The sequence below is a fragment of the Somniosus microcephalus genome, unplaced genomic scaffold, assembly GCF_052327205.1.
Source record: "Somniosus microcephalus isolate GS21.2 unplaced genomic scaffold, FLI_Smic_1.0 unresolved_chr7, whole genome shotgun sequence".
NCBI classification, from domain to species: domain Eukaryota; kingdom Metazoa; phylum Chordata; class Chondrichthyes; order Squaliformes; family Somniosidae; genus Somniosus; species Somniosus microcephalus.
This window is the reverse complement of record NW_028225185.1, coordinates 798,366-813,968: the sequence shown is the minus strand read 5'-3', so window position 1 is coordinate 813,968 and position 15,603 is coordinate 798,366. Positions and strand designations below refer to the sequence as shown.

At 48.6% G+C, this 15,603-nt stretch overlaps 1 protein-coding gene across 4 annotated transcripts in view; it reads right to left on the bottom strand.

Annotated features, from left to right (window-relative positions):
* Nucleotides 1-2,221: 2,221 nt before the first annotated feature.
* The window catches only part of chtopa (chromatin target of PRMT1a), an 83,025-nt gene continuing 69,643 nt past the window's right edge, over nt 2,222-15,603 (bottom strand). For all 4 annotated transcript variants that reach the window (XM_085978395.1, XM_085978396.1, XM_085978397.1 and 1 more), the window contains 2 exons: nt 7,953-8,075; nt 2,222-2,855 (listed from right to left, as the gene is read on the bottom strand). In XM_085978395.1, coding sequence (XP_085834521.1) covers nt 2,650-2,855; nt 7,953-8,075 — 329 coding nt within the window. In that variant the 3' untranslated portion in view covers nt 2,222-2,649. The remainder of the gene's footprint in view (nt 2,856-7,952; nt 8,076-15,603) is intronic.

Genomic DNA, 15,603 nt, shown 5'->3' with positions numbered 1-15,603 from the left:
GGGACATTTCCGGAATGCTGTGTCGGAGGCGGGGGTGGGACATTTCCGGAATGCTGTGTCGGAGGCGGGGATGGGACATTTCTGGAATGCTGTGTCGGAGGTGGGGGTGGGGCATTTCCGGAATGCTGTGTCGGAGGCGGGGGTGGGACATTTCCGGAATGCTGTGTCGGAGGCGGGGGTGGGACATTTCCGGAATGCTGTGTCGGAGGTGGGGGTGGGACATTTCCGGAATGCTGTGTCGGAGGTGGGGATGGGACATTTCCGGAATGCTGTGTCGGAGGTGGGGATGGGACATTTCCGGAATGCTGTGTCGGAGGTGGGGGTGGGACATTTCCGGAATGCTGTGTCGGAGGTGGGGGTGGGACATTTCCGGAATGCTGTGTCGGAGGTGGGGGTGGGACATTTCTGGAATGCTGTGTCGGAGGCGGGGGTGGGACATTTCTGGAATGCTGTGTCGGAGGCGGGGGTGGGACATTTCCGGAATGCTGTGTCGGAGGCGGGGGTGGGACATTTCCGGAATGCTGTGTCGGAGGTGGGGGTGGGACATTTCCGGAATGCTGTGTCGGAGGCGGGGGTGGGACATTTCCGGAATGCTGTGTCGGAGGTGGGGATGGGACATTTCCGGAATGCTGTGTCGGAGGTGGGGATGGGACATTTCTGGAATGCTGTGTCGGAGGTGGGACATTTCTGGAATGCTGTGTCGGAGGTGGGGGTGGGACATTTCCGGAATGCTGTGTCGGAGGCGGGGGTGGGACATTTCTGGAATGCTGTGTCGGAGGCGGGGGTGGGACATTTCTGGAATGCTGTGTCGGAGGCGGGGGTGGGACATTTCTGGAATGCTGTGTCGGAGGCGGGGGTGGGACATTTCCGGAATGCTGTGTCGGAGGTGGGGGTGGGACATTTCCGGAATGCTGTGTCGGAGGCGGGGATGGGACATTTCTGGAATGCAGTGTCGGAGGCGGGGATGGGACATTTCTGGAATGCTGTGTCGGAGGCGGGGATGGGACATTTCCAGAATGCTGTGTCGGAGGTGGGGGTGGGACATTTCCGGAATGCTGTGTCGGAGGTGGGGGTGGGACATTTCCGGAATGCTGTGTCGGAGGTGGGGGTGGGACATTTCCGGAATGCTGTGTCGGAGGCGGGGGTGGGACATTTCCGGAATGCTGTGTCGGAGGCGGGGATGGGACATTTCTGGAATGCTGTGTCGGAGGTGGGGGTGGGACATTTCCGGAATGCTGTGTCGGAGGTGGGGGTGGGACATTTCCGGAATGCTGTGTCGGAGGCGGGGGTGGGACATTTCTGGAATGCTGTGTCGGAGGCGGGGGTGGGACATTTCCGGAATGCTGTGTCGGAGGCGGGGATGGGACATTTCTGGAATGCTGTGTCGGAGGTGGGGGTGGGACATTTCCGGAATGCTGTGTCGGAGGTGGGGGTGGGACATTTCTGGAATGCTGTGTCGGAGGTGGGGATGGGACATTTCTGGAATGCTGTGTCGGAGGTGGGGTGGGACATTTCTGGAATGCTGTGTCGGAGGCGGGGGTGGGACATTTCCGGGATGCTGTGTCGGAGGCGGGGGTGGGGCATTTCCGGAATGCTGTGTCGGAGGCGGGGGTGGGACATTTCCGGAATGCTGTGTCGGAGGTGGGGGTGGGACATTTCTGGAATGCTGTGTCGGAGGCGGGGGTGGGACATTTCTGGAATGCTGTGTCGGAGGCGGGGGTGGGACATTTCTGGAATGCTGTGTCGGAGGCGGGGGTGGGACATTTCCGGAATGCTGTGTCGGAGGTGGGGGTGGGACATTTCTGGAATGCTGTGTCGGAGGCGGGGGTGGGACATTTCCGGAATGCTGTGTTGGAGGCGGGGGTGGGACATTTCCGGAATGCTGTGTCGGAGGCGGGGATGGGACATTTCTGGAATGCTGTGTCGGAGGCGGGGGTGGGACATTTCTGGAATGCTGTGTCGGAGGTGGGATTTGATCAATTTGACCCGGTGGTTCAATCGTTGCACACCAGCGACATCATTTAGCAAAAGCTGCCCAGTACTCGGAGACCCCCTCAGGCACTGGATCTCCACTTTCATTCCTGAAAATCACTTTGGGCTCCTGAGTCGAGTTAAGAGGTTATTCGTCAGTGCTCAAATTGCCATTACCGACTCAAAGGTGAGAAGATGGAAAAACAAAAAATAATTAAAGTCTGCAGCAGAAAAAAAACAAAAGCAGATCTTTAGAATTCTAAAGTTTTATGATAAACAGATTCCGCCACAAAGTGGCAGAATGTTAATGTAGTCTTCACTCTAAAAACAAGGACGGGCAGGTCGTGACACAGTAAAAACGACCTTTCTGAAACTACAATGTCCTCAGTGTCTAAGGAAAGAGAGTAAGCTTTATACAGTGTCATGATCATTACACAATCGAAAAGAACAGAGGGGTTTCAACATAACCACGAACTTCTCAATGTAAAAAGGTCAAAGAAAAAGGAATTAAAAAGTGAAACCTTTGACATCGGACCATTTGTCAGCAGTTCAAATACAGCTTATATCGTTTCCCGAAAAGTGAAAAGTCTTCTTTCCGTTTCTTGTGTAGTTTCTCTAGATTCTCAAATTCAAGTTCAAATACTATCAGTAAAACTAGCATCTCCCAAGTGAACGTTGCTAATCATTCGCTTCGCCATCTGCTTGTGCCATGTAAGCATCAAGCTCAGCATCAAGGTGACCTTTTGTCTTCGACATGTACGCATCCAGTTGATTGTCCAGCTGCTCTCGGGTCAGTGGGGGACGGGTCGCTCCTCTTCCTCGCCCCCGACCCCTGCCTCGACCTGGGAAACCACCTCTACCACGACCCACTATTCCTCCACGACCTAGGGCAGAATCAAGTGAATCATCATTTGTTGGATGAGAGTTTATGCTGGTCTTTTGTGAGCCCTACACACCAGAAAGCCCCAGGCTAAATTCCAGGGTCTGTATCTCAGCTAAGGTTAGCAGGAAGGGGCTACAATTATCATTGGCACCTCTGGGACCAGGAGGAGAGAGAATCAGTCAGGACTCTGGCTCCTGATCACTATCCAGAGATTCTTGCTGGAAAGGTACCTGTGCAGATGGCAAACGAGGTCAGGGTAGGCATTGATTCTGCCCTTTTCACCATCCAGTCTATGTCATCTTGAAGCTTCTCTCTATCTTCATTATGGTCTACTACTTTGCCAAGTTTCACATCATCTGCAAACGTTATAATGCTGCTCCCTACACCCGAGTCTAGGTCATTTATAAAAATTGTAAAGGGTAATGGACCCAAAACTGACCCTTGGGGAACACCACTGCAAACCACCTATCAGTCTGAAAAACATCCATCCACCAACACCCTTTGCTTCCCGTCACTGAGCCAATTTTGTATCCATACCGCCACTTTCCCCTTAATTCCATGGGCTTCCATCTTCTTAATAAGCCTCCTGTGTGGCACTTTGTTGAATGCCTTCCAAAAGTCCATATATACAACATCTACTGCACTACCTTGATCAACCTTCTCTGTTACCTCAAAGAATTCTATCAAGTTCTTCAGACACTATTTACTTAACAAATCCATGCTGGCTCTCCTTGATTAACCAATGCCTTTCCAAATGAAAGTTTATTTTGTCCCCGATAATGGTTTCCAATAACTTCCCCACCACCGAGGTTAGGCTGACTGGCCTGTAGTTTCCTGGTTTATTCATCTCCCCTTTCTTAAATAGCAGTATAACATTAGCAACCCTCCAGAAGGCATTTGATAAGGTTCCACGTAAGACACTGTTAGTTCAAATTAAAGCTCATGGAATTGAAGGCAAATTATTGACCTGGTTAGGAGATTGGTTAGGCCAGGTATTTCAACACAGGCAAGTGCAAGGTCATCCATTCTGGATCAAAAAAGGATAGATCTGAGTATTTTTTTTTAAATGGTGAAAAGCTAGAAACAATGGAAGTCCAAAGAGATTTAAGGGTCCACGTACACAGATCACTAAAATGTAGCAGTCAGGTACAAAAAAATAATCAGAGAGTCTAATGGAATGTTAGCCTTTATAACTAGAGAGCTAGAATCTAAAAGGGAAGTTTGCTACAGCTCAGTTCTGGGCACCACTCCTTAGAAAGGATATAATGGCCTTGGAAGGAGTGCAGCGCAGATTCACCAGAACGTTACCAGGGCTCCAAGGGTTAGGTTACAAGGAGAGATTACATAAACTAGGCCTGTATTCCTTGGAATATATATGGTTAAGGGGTGATTTGATTGAGGTTTTTTAGGATTTTGAAATAAATTGTTAGGGTAGATAGAGAAACTTTTCCCGCTGGTTTGGAGGGTGGGGGGGGGGTGTTTTTATACAGCAACAGATAGATGGAAAGTACTGAGAGCTTCTGCTGAAGGTGATGGTTGTTAGCTGGAAGGTGCAGCAGGGTAGAAAAGAGACATAAAATCATTACAGCACAGGAGGCCATTTGGCCCGTGCCGGCTCTCTGCCAAGAGCAGTTCAGCTTGTTCCACTCTCCCACCTTTTCCCCATAGCCCTGCAAATCTTTTTCATTCAGGTACTTATCCAACTCCCTTTTGAAAGCCGTGATTGAGTCTGCCTCCACCACCCTTTCAGGCAGTGCATTCCAGATCCTAACCACTTGCTGCGTAGAAAAGTTTTTCCTCATGTCGCCTTTGGTTCTTCTGCCAATCACCTTAAATCTGTGTCCTCTGGTTCTCAACCCTTCCGCCAATGGGAACAGTTTCTCTCTATCTACTCTGTCCAGACCCCTCATGATTTTGAACACCTCTATCAAATCTCCTCTCAATCTTCTCTGCTCTAAGGAGAACCCCAGCTTCTCCAGTCTATCAACGTAACTGAAGCCCCTCATCCCTGGAATTATTCTCCATAAATCTTTTCTGCACCCTAAGGCACATCCTTCCTAAAGCGTGGTGCACCCAGAATTGGACAACCAGTTGAGGCCGAACCAGTGTTTTATACAAGTTCATCATAATTTCCACGCTTTTGTACTCCATACCTCTGAAGCCCAGGATTTCTTAAGGTTTTTTAACTGCTTTCTCAACCTGCCCTGCCACCGTCAACGATTTGTGCACATATACCCCTAGGTGTCTCTGTTCATGCACCCACTTTAGGATTGTACCCTTTAGTTTATGCGTCCTCTCCTCATTCTTTCTACCAAAATGTATCACTTCACACTTTTCTGCATTAAATTTCATCTGCCACATGTCCGCCCATTTCACCAGCCTATCTATGTCCTCTTGAAGTCTATCACTATCCTCCTCACTGTTCACTATACTTCCAAGTTTTGTGTCATCTGCAAATTTTGAAATTGTGCCCTGTACACCCAAGTTTAAGTCATTAATATATCTCAAGAAAAGCAGTGGTCCTAGTGCTGACCTCTGGGGAACCCCACTGTGTACCTTCCTCCAGTCAATAAACAACCGTTCACCACTACTACTCTGTTTCCTGTCACTTAACCAATTCCGTATCCATGCTGCCACTGTCCCTTTTATTCCATGGGCTTCAACTTTGCTGGCAAGCCTATTATGTGGCACTTTGTTGAACGCCTTTTCAAAGTCCATGTACACATCAACCGCATTGCCCTCATCAACCCTCTCTGTTACCTCATCAAAAAACTCAAGCAAGTTGGTTAAACACAATTTGCCTTTAACAAATCCGTGCTGGCTTTCCTTAATTAATCCACACTTGTCCAAGTGACTGTTAATTGTATCCCGGATTATCCTTTCTAAAAGCTTCCCCACTACAGAGGTTAAACTGACTAGCTTGCAGTTGCTGGGTTTATCCGTACACCCTATTTTGAACAAGGGTGTAACATTTACAATTCTCTAGTCCTCTGGCACCAGCCCTGTATCCAAGAAGGATTGGAAGATTATGACCAGTACCGCCGCAATTTCCACTTTTATTTCCCTCAGCATCCTAGGATGCATCTCATCTGGTCCTGATGACTTATCTACTTTTAAGCACAGCCAGCCTTTCTCGTACCTCCTCATCATCAATTTTTATCCCATCCAGTATCTCAATTACCTCTTCTTTCACTATGACTTTGGCAGCATCTTCTTTCTTGGTAAAGACAGATGCAAAGTACTCATTTAGTACCTCAGCCATGCCCTCTGCCTCCATGCGTAGGACTCCATTTTGGTTCCTAATTGGCCCCACTCCTCCTCTTACTACCCGTTTACTATTTATGCCTATACATAGGATATGCGGCACAGAAACAGGCCATTCGGCCCAACCAGTCCGTGCCGGTGTTTATGCTCCACTTGTGCCTCCTCCCGTCTTTCCTCATCCAAATCTATCAGCATAACCCTCTATTCCCTTCTCCCTCATATGCTTGTCCAGCCTCCTCTATAATTCCCTGGACATGTTCTATCCCCCTTCTTAAATATAGGTATTACGTTAGCTATCTGCCAGTCCTCTGGCACTACACCTTTTTCTAACGAATTATTAAATATGTGTAGTAATGCCTCGGTTATCTCTTCCCCAGATTCTTTTAAAATGTGTGTGTGGATGCAATCCATCCAGACCAGGGGTTTTATCCTCTTTGAGTCTGATTAGTTTATTTACTATATCCCCTCTTTTTATTTTAAATGCACTTATCTCATTACTAATCTCACCATTCAATGTCATGTCCACCTGTTCTATCTCCCTGGTAAATATGGAAGCAAATAATTATTTAATATTTCTGCCATCTCTCTATCGTTACCTGCAGTATTATCCTGTCTATCCCTTAACGGCCCTATTCCCATCCCAACCTTCCTTCCTTTTATTGATGTGCCTGTAAAATATTTTACTATTTTGTTTCATGTTCCTTGATAATGTAGTTTTATAGTTCCTCTTTGCCTTTCCAATTGTTTTTTTGACTTCTCTCCTAATCGCTTCGTATTCTCCCTTATCATGCACTCCCCTGCTGTCTATGTACTTAATGTATGCCTCTTTCCTTACCCTCAATTGTTCCCTTATTCATCCATGGAATCTCATTAGTGTTTCGTTTGTTTTTTCCTTTTAGCGGAAAATGCTGTTCCTGCACCGTTTTAAATGTTTCCCATTGCTGTTCTACATGGTTGTTTGCCAATATTGTTGCCCATTTTATTTTCCCAAGTTCTATACTCAGCCCCTCAAAGTCAGCTCTTCTCTAATATGGAAGACTTTTGGATTCCCTTTTACGTTAGCTTAAAAATCAGAGCCAGGCCATTCAGGGGAGAAGTTAGGAAACACTTCTTCATGCAAAGCGTGGTAGAAGTGTGGAACTCTTTCCCATAAAAAGCATTAGACGCTAGCTCAATTAATAATTTTAAATCAGAGATCAATGCATTTTTGCGAGCCAAGGCATAAAAGGATATGGAGCCAAGGCAGATGGATGGAGTTACGATACAGACCAGACATGATCTAATTGAATGGCAGAACAGGCTTGAGGAGCTGAATGGCCTCCTCCTGTTCCTATGTACACAGTCATTTCACCTTCGAGACTAAAACCACAGGTGTTAACTGGCCTGTAATTATTCATAATAGCTCCATCTCCCTTTTTAAAAATGGGTACTACATACTATCCAAGTCTCCTCTCCGAGATCCTTCTCTTTGGTAAAGACCAACGTGAAGTACTTATTAAATACCTCCGCCATTTTGTAACATTCCACCAGTAGCAAACGCCTCTCCCCCAAAACCCTGTGACCCACTGCAGCCTCTGCTAGTGCCATACATGTACTGTTCAGCCTGCCTCAGCCAATGGGAACATGCATTCTGCTGCTTCACACCAGTGTGTTGATTTAGAACATTAGGGATTCCCTCCGATTCCCAGGCCAGGATTTATCCATGAGTATATACACTATATACCCATCCCTGGTGTGTAATCTGCTCAGCCATTGCCAAAACTTAAGGCAAACGTTTGAGAACTTTAACGTTCAGAAACAGTGACATACCCATTTGGTCAGCTCCAACACTAACCTCTACCACTGATCCCTCCTCGTCCAGGTGGCCCTCCTCGGCTCAGGCCTCCTCGACCTCTCATTCCACCTCGTTTGAGTCCTAACCGTGGGACTCCACCACGCCCTCGGTTCGGACCCTGACCTAAGAAAAGCAAATATACACGTTAGATTAACAAGGCCGACTCCCCGCCCCTCCGGTTTCTGGCCACTTGCTTCAGGGAGACTGAAATTTGGTTGAAGGTCGCTGTTAAGTATGTGTATTGTATTGAACAATTAACACAAAGACTTAAACGTATAACTCAAACAGGTCTTTACTGGTTGGAGGTAGGGACTGCACATAGGTCTTTACTTCATGCCCACAGGCGGGAACTGAGGGGAGATCAGTACCCACAGTACTATTTATACCCCTATGGCCAGGAGTGGTACTGCGTATCACTACGCCCTACAAGTAGTGCAGTCCTGTCCATAGGTTCAAAGTAGCACACATATTACATACACAACATTCCTCCCTTCCTAGCTTTACAGTCATCTCCCCATTTAACATAACGTAATAACATATATACATATATAACTTCAGGTTTACATAACAGAATAACATAGATACATAGATAACTTCATGTCAAAACAGATCACAGATTCAGTCTCTGCGGAAAACAGTTCACAGATTCAATCTCTGTGGTGGAGTCGGTTCACGTTGCTGGAGTGACTCATTCAATAGTCCTTCCATGGATTTAACAGTTTGAACTTCCAAACTGAATTGGCTCCGTTCGGAGGGACCACGTGTGTGATCTGGTAGAGGTAATAATGATTCAGATGGGTCATCTTCTGTTTCGACTTTTCCTTTTCTGCTTCTTGGAGACTCTCTGGGCTCCGCTGTCAGCTGCCAGCTGCATGCGCAGTTCCTCCTTCTCTTCCTCCTTTTTCCGTAGTAGAGCCACCTTCTCCCGATGTTCCGTAGACTTTCGGTGCTCCTCCATGATTTCTGTATGGTGGGAGTCGAAGTTACAAGTTGGGCAGGACAGGACATAGTAATATTCGGTGTCGTCCTGATCTAGGCCAGCGAGAGGGTCTTCTATTTCCTCCATACCCAGCTGGGCGTTAGCCAGCTTTTGTTCCAAGTCCAGACATCTTTCCTGAAGAGACTTCTTCATGCGTACCTCTGCATCCAGCTTTTTCTGGGCTTTCAGCAAGTCGTTTACTAATGACCTCATTTGAGATTTTACTACTTCAACTTCTTTTGGAGATTGATTGATCGGACTATTCAATCCCTCTACCGGAGCAGCTGTTTCAGCGGTCTGTTGTTCTACGTTGACGTGAGTCAGCGTACTTTTGGCATCCAAGGGCTGCTCTGTTGCAGTCATCTCAGTCTGTGTTGCCACCTCAGCTCTTCCAATAACCTTTGAGAGCTCCGAACCCCTTTCGTTTGAATATTGAAGTTCGTGTTCAAGTTTTTCCCATTTCAGAGTCCCGTCCTTCAGCATATGCAGGAGTTGGCTGACCGTTAACTCCTCTGACATCAGACGTTTTGTGTGCTCCTGCTCCATTTTCTCCATCAGCTGCTTCTGTTGTCTTTCCAGATTCTCCAACTCTATATCAAAGAACTCTTTCGTTGCATTCAACTCTTGCTCAAAACGGCGAAGCATTTGTTCTAATTGCTGTTGTAGTTTGAAATGGAGTTGAGTTCGAGCCCGGTGTCCCTCAGAAATGGGCACATCAGTAGACTTGCCAGACTCAGAATCCACAGTTAAACTATGTTGTTGTTGCTCAGTGGAATTCTGTGCTGAAACTTTGTCTTTTGCACCTGAGTTGGGCTTACCATCATCCGTTCCAGAGTCTGGGCCGACTATCTTCACCGAGTTCTCACTCGTTATTGTTTGTAGGAAATGCCAGTCCATATTCATTTTCCTAATCCACTCCCGTCCTAGTAGTGGAGAACCTCCTTCAGATATCACATATAAGTCCATTATTTGACTGTCTTCGCCCTTGTGGACCACTGCAACCTCTATTTTCCCGATGGGGTACACTCTTTGCCCAGTGTATGTTTTCAATATAATCCCCGTATCCTGTAGGGGAATATGTTGGAATAACTTTCCGTAATCTTTCTTATTTATGACCGTCAATGCCGATCCAGTGTCCAATTCCAGTTTTACTTGGACTCCTATCTGAAGAGTGACCCAAATTGTCTGGAGGTCTGCACCCTTACCAGCGTTGAGTACTCTTAAGCTAGCCAGTTCATTACAGCTTAAGCTAGCCAGTTCATTACTGCTAGCGTCTGAATCGGACTCCTGTTCGGTCACCTTGTGTACCTTTGCGTATTTTCCTTGCGGTGACTTCTTGTTGCTGGTCTTCTTCCCTGACCTGCATACTCTAGCTATATGTCCAAGCCTACCACAAGTTCTACATTCTTGGTTTTTAAACCAACACTGGTTCTGATCATGCGTTGTCTTTCCACAACGATAACATTTGCCAGAACTCACACCCAATTTGTGTGCACTGAGCTCCGGTGACCGTAGCTGCATTACTGCCGTGCCTCTCGCTGCGGCTTCGTGTGCTGCTGCCACAGTGACCGCCTTCTCAAGCGTCAGCTCATTCTCCTCGAGCAGTCGCTTTTGTGTATCCTGTTTAAATAAACCACGCACAAATTTGTCTCGTAGTGCATCTGTCAGTCCCGTTCCAAACTGGCAATATTTCGCTAATTTACGCAATTCCAGCAAATATTCAGCATTGCTTTCATGCTGTAGCTGCCTTCTGTCGTAAAATTTAAATCGTTCCGCTAGCATCAGCGGCGTGGGGTTTAGATGATCTTTCAGGACAGTAACAATCTCATCGAACGTCTTATCCGCCGGTTCATCTGGTGATAACAGGTGTTTCAATTGCCCGTATGTCTTCGCACCCATTAAATTTAATAATGTTAGAGCTTTATCTTGGTCACGAATTTTATTGGCCTTACAATAATTTTTTACTCTTTCAACATATATGGCCCAATCTTCGAGGTCACTATCAAAGGTGCTAATATTCCCGTGTTTAGGCATTGTAGATTTGCAATTTCTCAGATTTTCTTTTCTTTACTTGTTATCAAAGATGGCGGCTTCCCGCTCTTGCCGTCGTCCTCCACCCACAAAATGGCGGTTTTCCCGCGCTTGGCGGTCTTCACCCGTCCCCCGACGCCGTCTCCCTTCAGCCCCCGAGTGCGGCCCTTATCTTTGGTCCCGATCGCTGGCCCGCGCTGCGCCTCGCACTTGAAGCGGCTCCCGGCCTCTGGCTCACCCACTCGCGCGGCTCTTGCTCGCTCCCTCCCGGGCTCTGGCTTACCCACGAGGTTATGGAGGCTTCAGGGTCCTAATGCCTGTCGCTTCCAGTCGCTGGGAGCTGTCAGGATTTCTGCTGCCCTTCAGTTTTGAGTGGGGTGTTGAGGATTGAAACCTCTCTTCAACGTCCTGTCTTTGGACGAAGCCGCCGTGGAATAACTGCCGCAGGGTTCGAACCGACTCGTCGCCAGTGTTAAGTATGTGTATTGTATTGAACAATTAACACAAAGACTTAAACGTATAACTCAAACAGGTCTTTACTGGTTGGAGGTAGGGACTGCACATAGGTCTTTACTTCATGCCCACAGGCGGGAACTGAGGGGAGATCAGTACCCACAGTACTATTTATACCCCTATGGCCAGGAGTGGTACTGCGTATCACTACGCCCTACAAGTCGTGCAGTCCTGTCCATAGGTTCAAAGTAGCACACATATTACATACACAACAGTCGCCAAAGAAGTATTTGGCGGGGGTGGGGCTGAAAAAAAAAATCTGGTGGTCGGTAGTCAAAGGGTACAAATGCTCTCTCTTAAAAACAAACATTACACATGCCAGGGGAGAACGAAGGGGCAAGGATAGCTTTCACCATAGGGGGACAGAGATGAGAAACTGAATGCACAGGACTGACCAAAAGCCACACTGGGTGCAGGGAGAAAAGAGACGGGTATAAATAATAAGCCACACTCAGCACACCGCATGGAGGCGGGGAACGGGATATAAAATGGCACCAGCTGGCCACCCCCCCTCTTCTTCTGCCCTGGCCCTCGGCCACACCCCCCCTCTGCCCGGGCCCTCGGCCACCCCCCTCCTTCCTCTGCCCAGGGCCTCGGCCACCCCCTGTGGATGTTGAGCAAGAGCAGGATGGCTGGGCTGCAACTTGGAAGTGAAGCAGTAGTGGTACTTGTATAGAATCTTGGTTAGGCCACACTTGGATTACTGTAAACAGTTCTCCGTATTACAAAAAGGATAAAGAGGCGCTGGAGAAGGTGCAAAAAAGATTTACTAGAATGATACCAGAACTGAGAGGTTATACCCATCAGGAAAGGCTGAGGCTCTTTTCTCTGGGATGACCCGATAGAGGTCTTTAAGATTATGAAGGGGTTCGATAGGGTAGACGTAGAGAAGATGTTTCCACTTGAAGGGACCCCAGAACTAGGGGTCATAAATATAAAGATAGTCACTAATGGGGAATTCAGGAGAAACTTCTTCACCTAGAGAGTGGTGAGAATGTGGAACTCGTTACCACAAGAAGTAGTTGAGGCGAATAGTATAGATGCATTCGAGGGGAAGCTAGACAAACATGAGGGAGAAAGGAATAGAAGGATTTACTGATGGGGTTAGATGAGGCAGGATGGGAGGAGGCTCGTGTGGAGCATAAACACTAGCATGGACCTGTTGGGCCAAATGGCATGTTTCTGTACTGTAAATACCATGTAACACTATGTAAAAGGAGATTAAACCTTGGCTGGTTCCTCAGACAGTGCAGCTAGAATCCCTGATGAAGCTGCTGTCCGTCAAGAGCTGGGCCTGCACTTCCTCCCCATCAGGAGATATTTCAAAATAACAACAGAAAATGCTGGAAAAACTCAGCAGGTCAGGCAACATCCGTGGAGAGAAATTTGAGTTGACGTTTCGGGTTGGACCCTTCTTCAAAACTGGAAAGAAAAGAAACTAGATCGGAGGCAGGGCTGCGATCGGACAAAAGAATAAAAGAAACAAAAGAAGTAAAAGAGATTAGAAGCTAGACGAGATGGTAATAGGCTGGGATTAGGTGTAAAGTGTACTGGCAGGGCAAAAGATAGCTGCCAGGTGTGAGAGAGGAACAAAAGGAAACGGGGGGGGGGAAAGGAGTGGAACAATTACAAGAGAAAATGAAATGGGGGCCGAGCTTATGATCTGAAATTGTTGAACTCGATATTGAGTCCGGAAGGCTGCAGACTGCCTAATCGGAAGATGAGGTGCTGTTCCTCGAGTTTACGTTGAGCTTCCGTGGAACAATACAAGAGGCCAAGGACGGTGAGGTCCGAGTGGGAATGGAGCGGTGAATTAAAATGACAGGCGACCGGAAGCTCGGGGTCACCCTTAAGGACTGAACGGAGGTGTTCCGCAAAGCGGTCACCCAATCTGCGTTTGGTCTCCCCAATGTAGAGGAGACCGCATCGTGAGCAGCGAATACAGTATACTAGATTGCGAGAAGTACAAGTAAATCGCTGTTTCACCTGGAAGGGGTGTTTGGGGCCCTGGACAGTGGGAAGGGGGGAGGTATAGGGGCAGGTGTTACATCTCCTCCGCTTGCACGGGAAGGTGCCAGGCGAAGAGGAAGGGCTGTTTGGGGTGATAGAGGCGTGGACTAGGGTGTCTCGGAGGGAGCGGTCCCTGCGGAATGCTGAAAGGGGAGGGGAGGGGAAGATACGTTTGGTGGTGGGATCACTTTGGAGGTAGCGGAAATGCCGGAGGATGATCCGTTGAATGTGGAGGCTGGTGGGGTGAAAGGTGAGGACAAGGGGAACCCTATCGTGGTTCCGGGAGGGAGGGGCAGGGGTGAGGGCAGAAGTGCGGGAGATAGAACTGACACGGTCGAGGGCCGTGTCAACCACGGTAGAGGGGAATCCTTGGTTGCGGAAAAAGGAAGACATGTCTGAAGCACTGGTGTGGAAGGTGGCGTCGTCGGAGCAGATACGGCGGAGGCGGAGAAACTGGGAGAATGGAATAGAGTCCTTACAGGAAGCAGGGTGGGAGGAAGTGTAGTCCAGGTAGCTGTGGGAGTCAGTGGGCTTGTAGTAAATATTGGTCGATAACCTATCCCCAGAGATGGAGACGGAGAAGTCGAGGAAGGGAAGGGAAGAGTCGGAGATGGACCATGTGAAGGTGAGGGAAGGGTGGAAATTGGAGGCAAAGTGAATGAAATTGTCAAGTTCGGGGCGAGAGCAGGAAACGGCACCGATACAGTCATCAATGTATCGGAAAAAGAGGTGAGGGAGGGGACCCGAGTAGGACTGGAACAAAGATTGTTCCACATAGCCCACGAAAAGGCAGGCATAGCTAGGACCCATGCGGGTACCCATGGCAACACCTTTGATTTGGAGGAAATGAGTGGAGTTAAAAGGAGAAGTTGTTCAATGTGAGAACAAGTTCAGCCAGGCGGAGGAGGGTCGTGGTGGATGGGGACTGGTCGGGCCTCTGTTCAAGGAAGAAGCGGAGCGCCCTCAGGCCATCCGGGTGGGGGATGGAGGTGTAGAGGGATTGTACGTCCATGGTGAAAAGGAAGCGGTTGGGGCCAGGAAACTGGAAACTGTTAAAGTGGCGGAGGGCGTCCGAAGAGTCGCGGATGTAGGTGGGAAGAGACTGGACAAGGGGAGAAAAGATAGAGTCAAGATAGGAAGAGATAAGTTCCGTGGGGCAAGAACAGGCTGAAACGATGGGTCTACCAGGGCAGTCCTGTTTGTGGATCTTGGGAAGGAGGTAGAAGCGGGCTGTGCGGGGTTGGGGAACTATGAGGTTGGTGGCAGCAGGGGGAAGATCTCCAGAGGAGATGAGGTCAGTGACAGTCTTGGAAATGGTGGTTTGATGTTCGGTAGTGGGGTCATGGTCCAGGTGGAGGTAGGCTGAGGAGCAACAAGGGAAGAGCAGAGCAGCTGTCTACTTGCGACTGCTTTACATGGCAGATGCTCAATTTTGTTTACATTAACTCCCTTATCAACAATGTCCTGGGCCGCTTGTTTTTACAAAGAGTGTAAGCGGCAGGCCTCTCTCCGGCTTCCACTCCCAATGCCTACATTTAATAGGCCCTTAGCAGCAGATACCCACCCAGCTGAGAGCAAAACTTCAGCCAAGGGAAAGCCCTCTGCCCTCAGCCAAACATAATTCATGAGCCAACAGAAGACCCAACTCCTGCAACCTTAATGATCCATTCGAGCTGAACTCTGGCATGGTAAACATATCCTCTTCCCCACTGGCTCCCATTATCCCTACCCACCACTTTTGTGACCCCCCCCCACCCTCCATTACCCCTTGCAACACAATCCATTCCACCGAGCACCATTCCAACTCCCATACATTTTCTGTCCCACATAGCGAGTTGATGACCGTCCACCTACCGACTTTCCATAGCTGGGTACCCCTAACCCCTGCTACTTACCGTCTGCCCTAGCTGCCTACCCCTAGTCCCCTCCAGCCTCCAGCTGCCTAACCCCTACCCGCCCCCAAGCTACCTACCCCTAGTCCCCTCCAGCCCCCAACGGCCTAACCCCTACCCGCCCCCAAGCTACCTACCCCTCGTCCCCTCCAGCCCCCAGCTGCCTAACCCCTACCCGCCCCCAAGCTACCTACCCCTAGTCCCCTCCAGCCCCCAACGGCCTAAC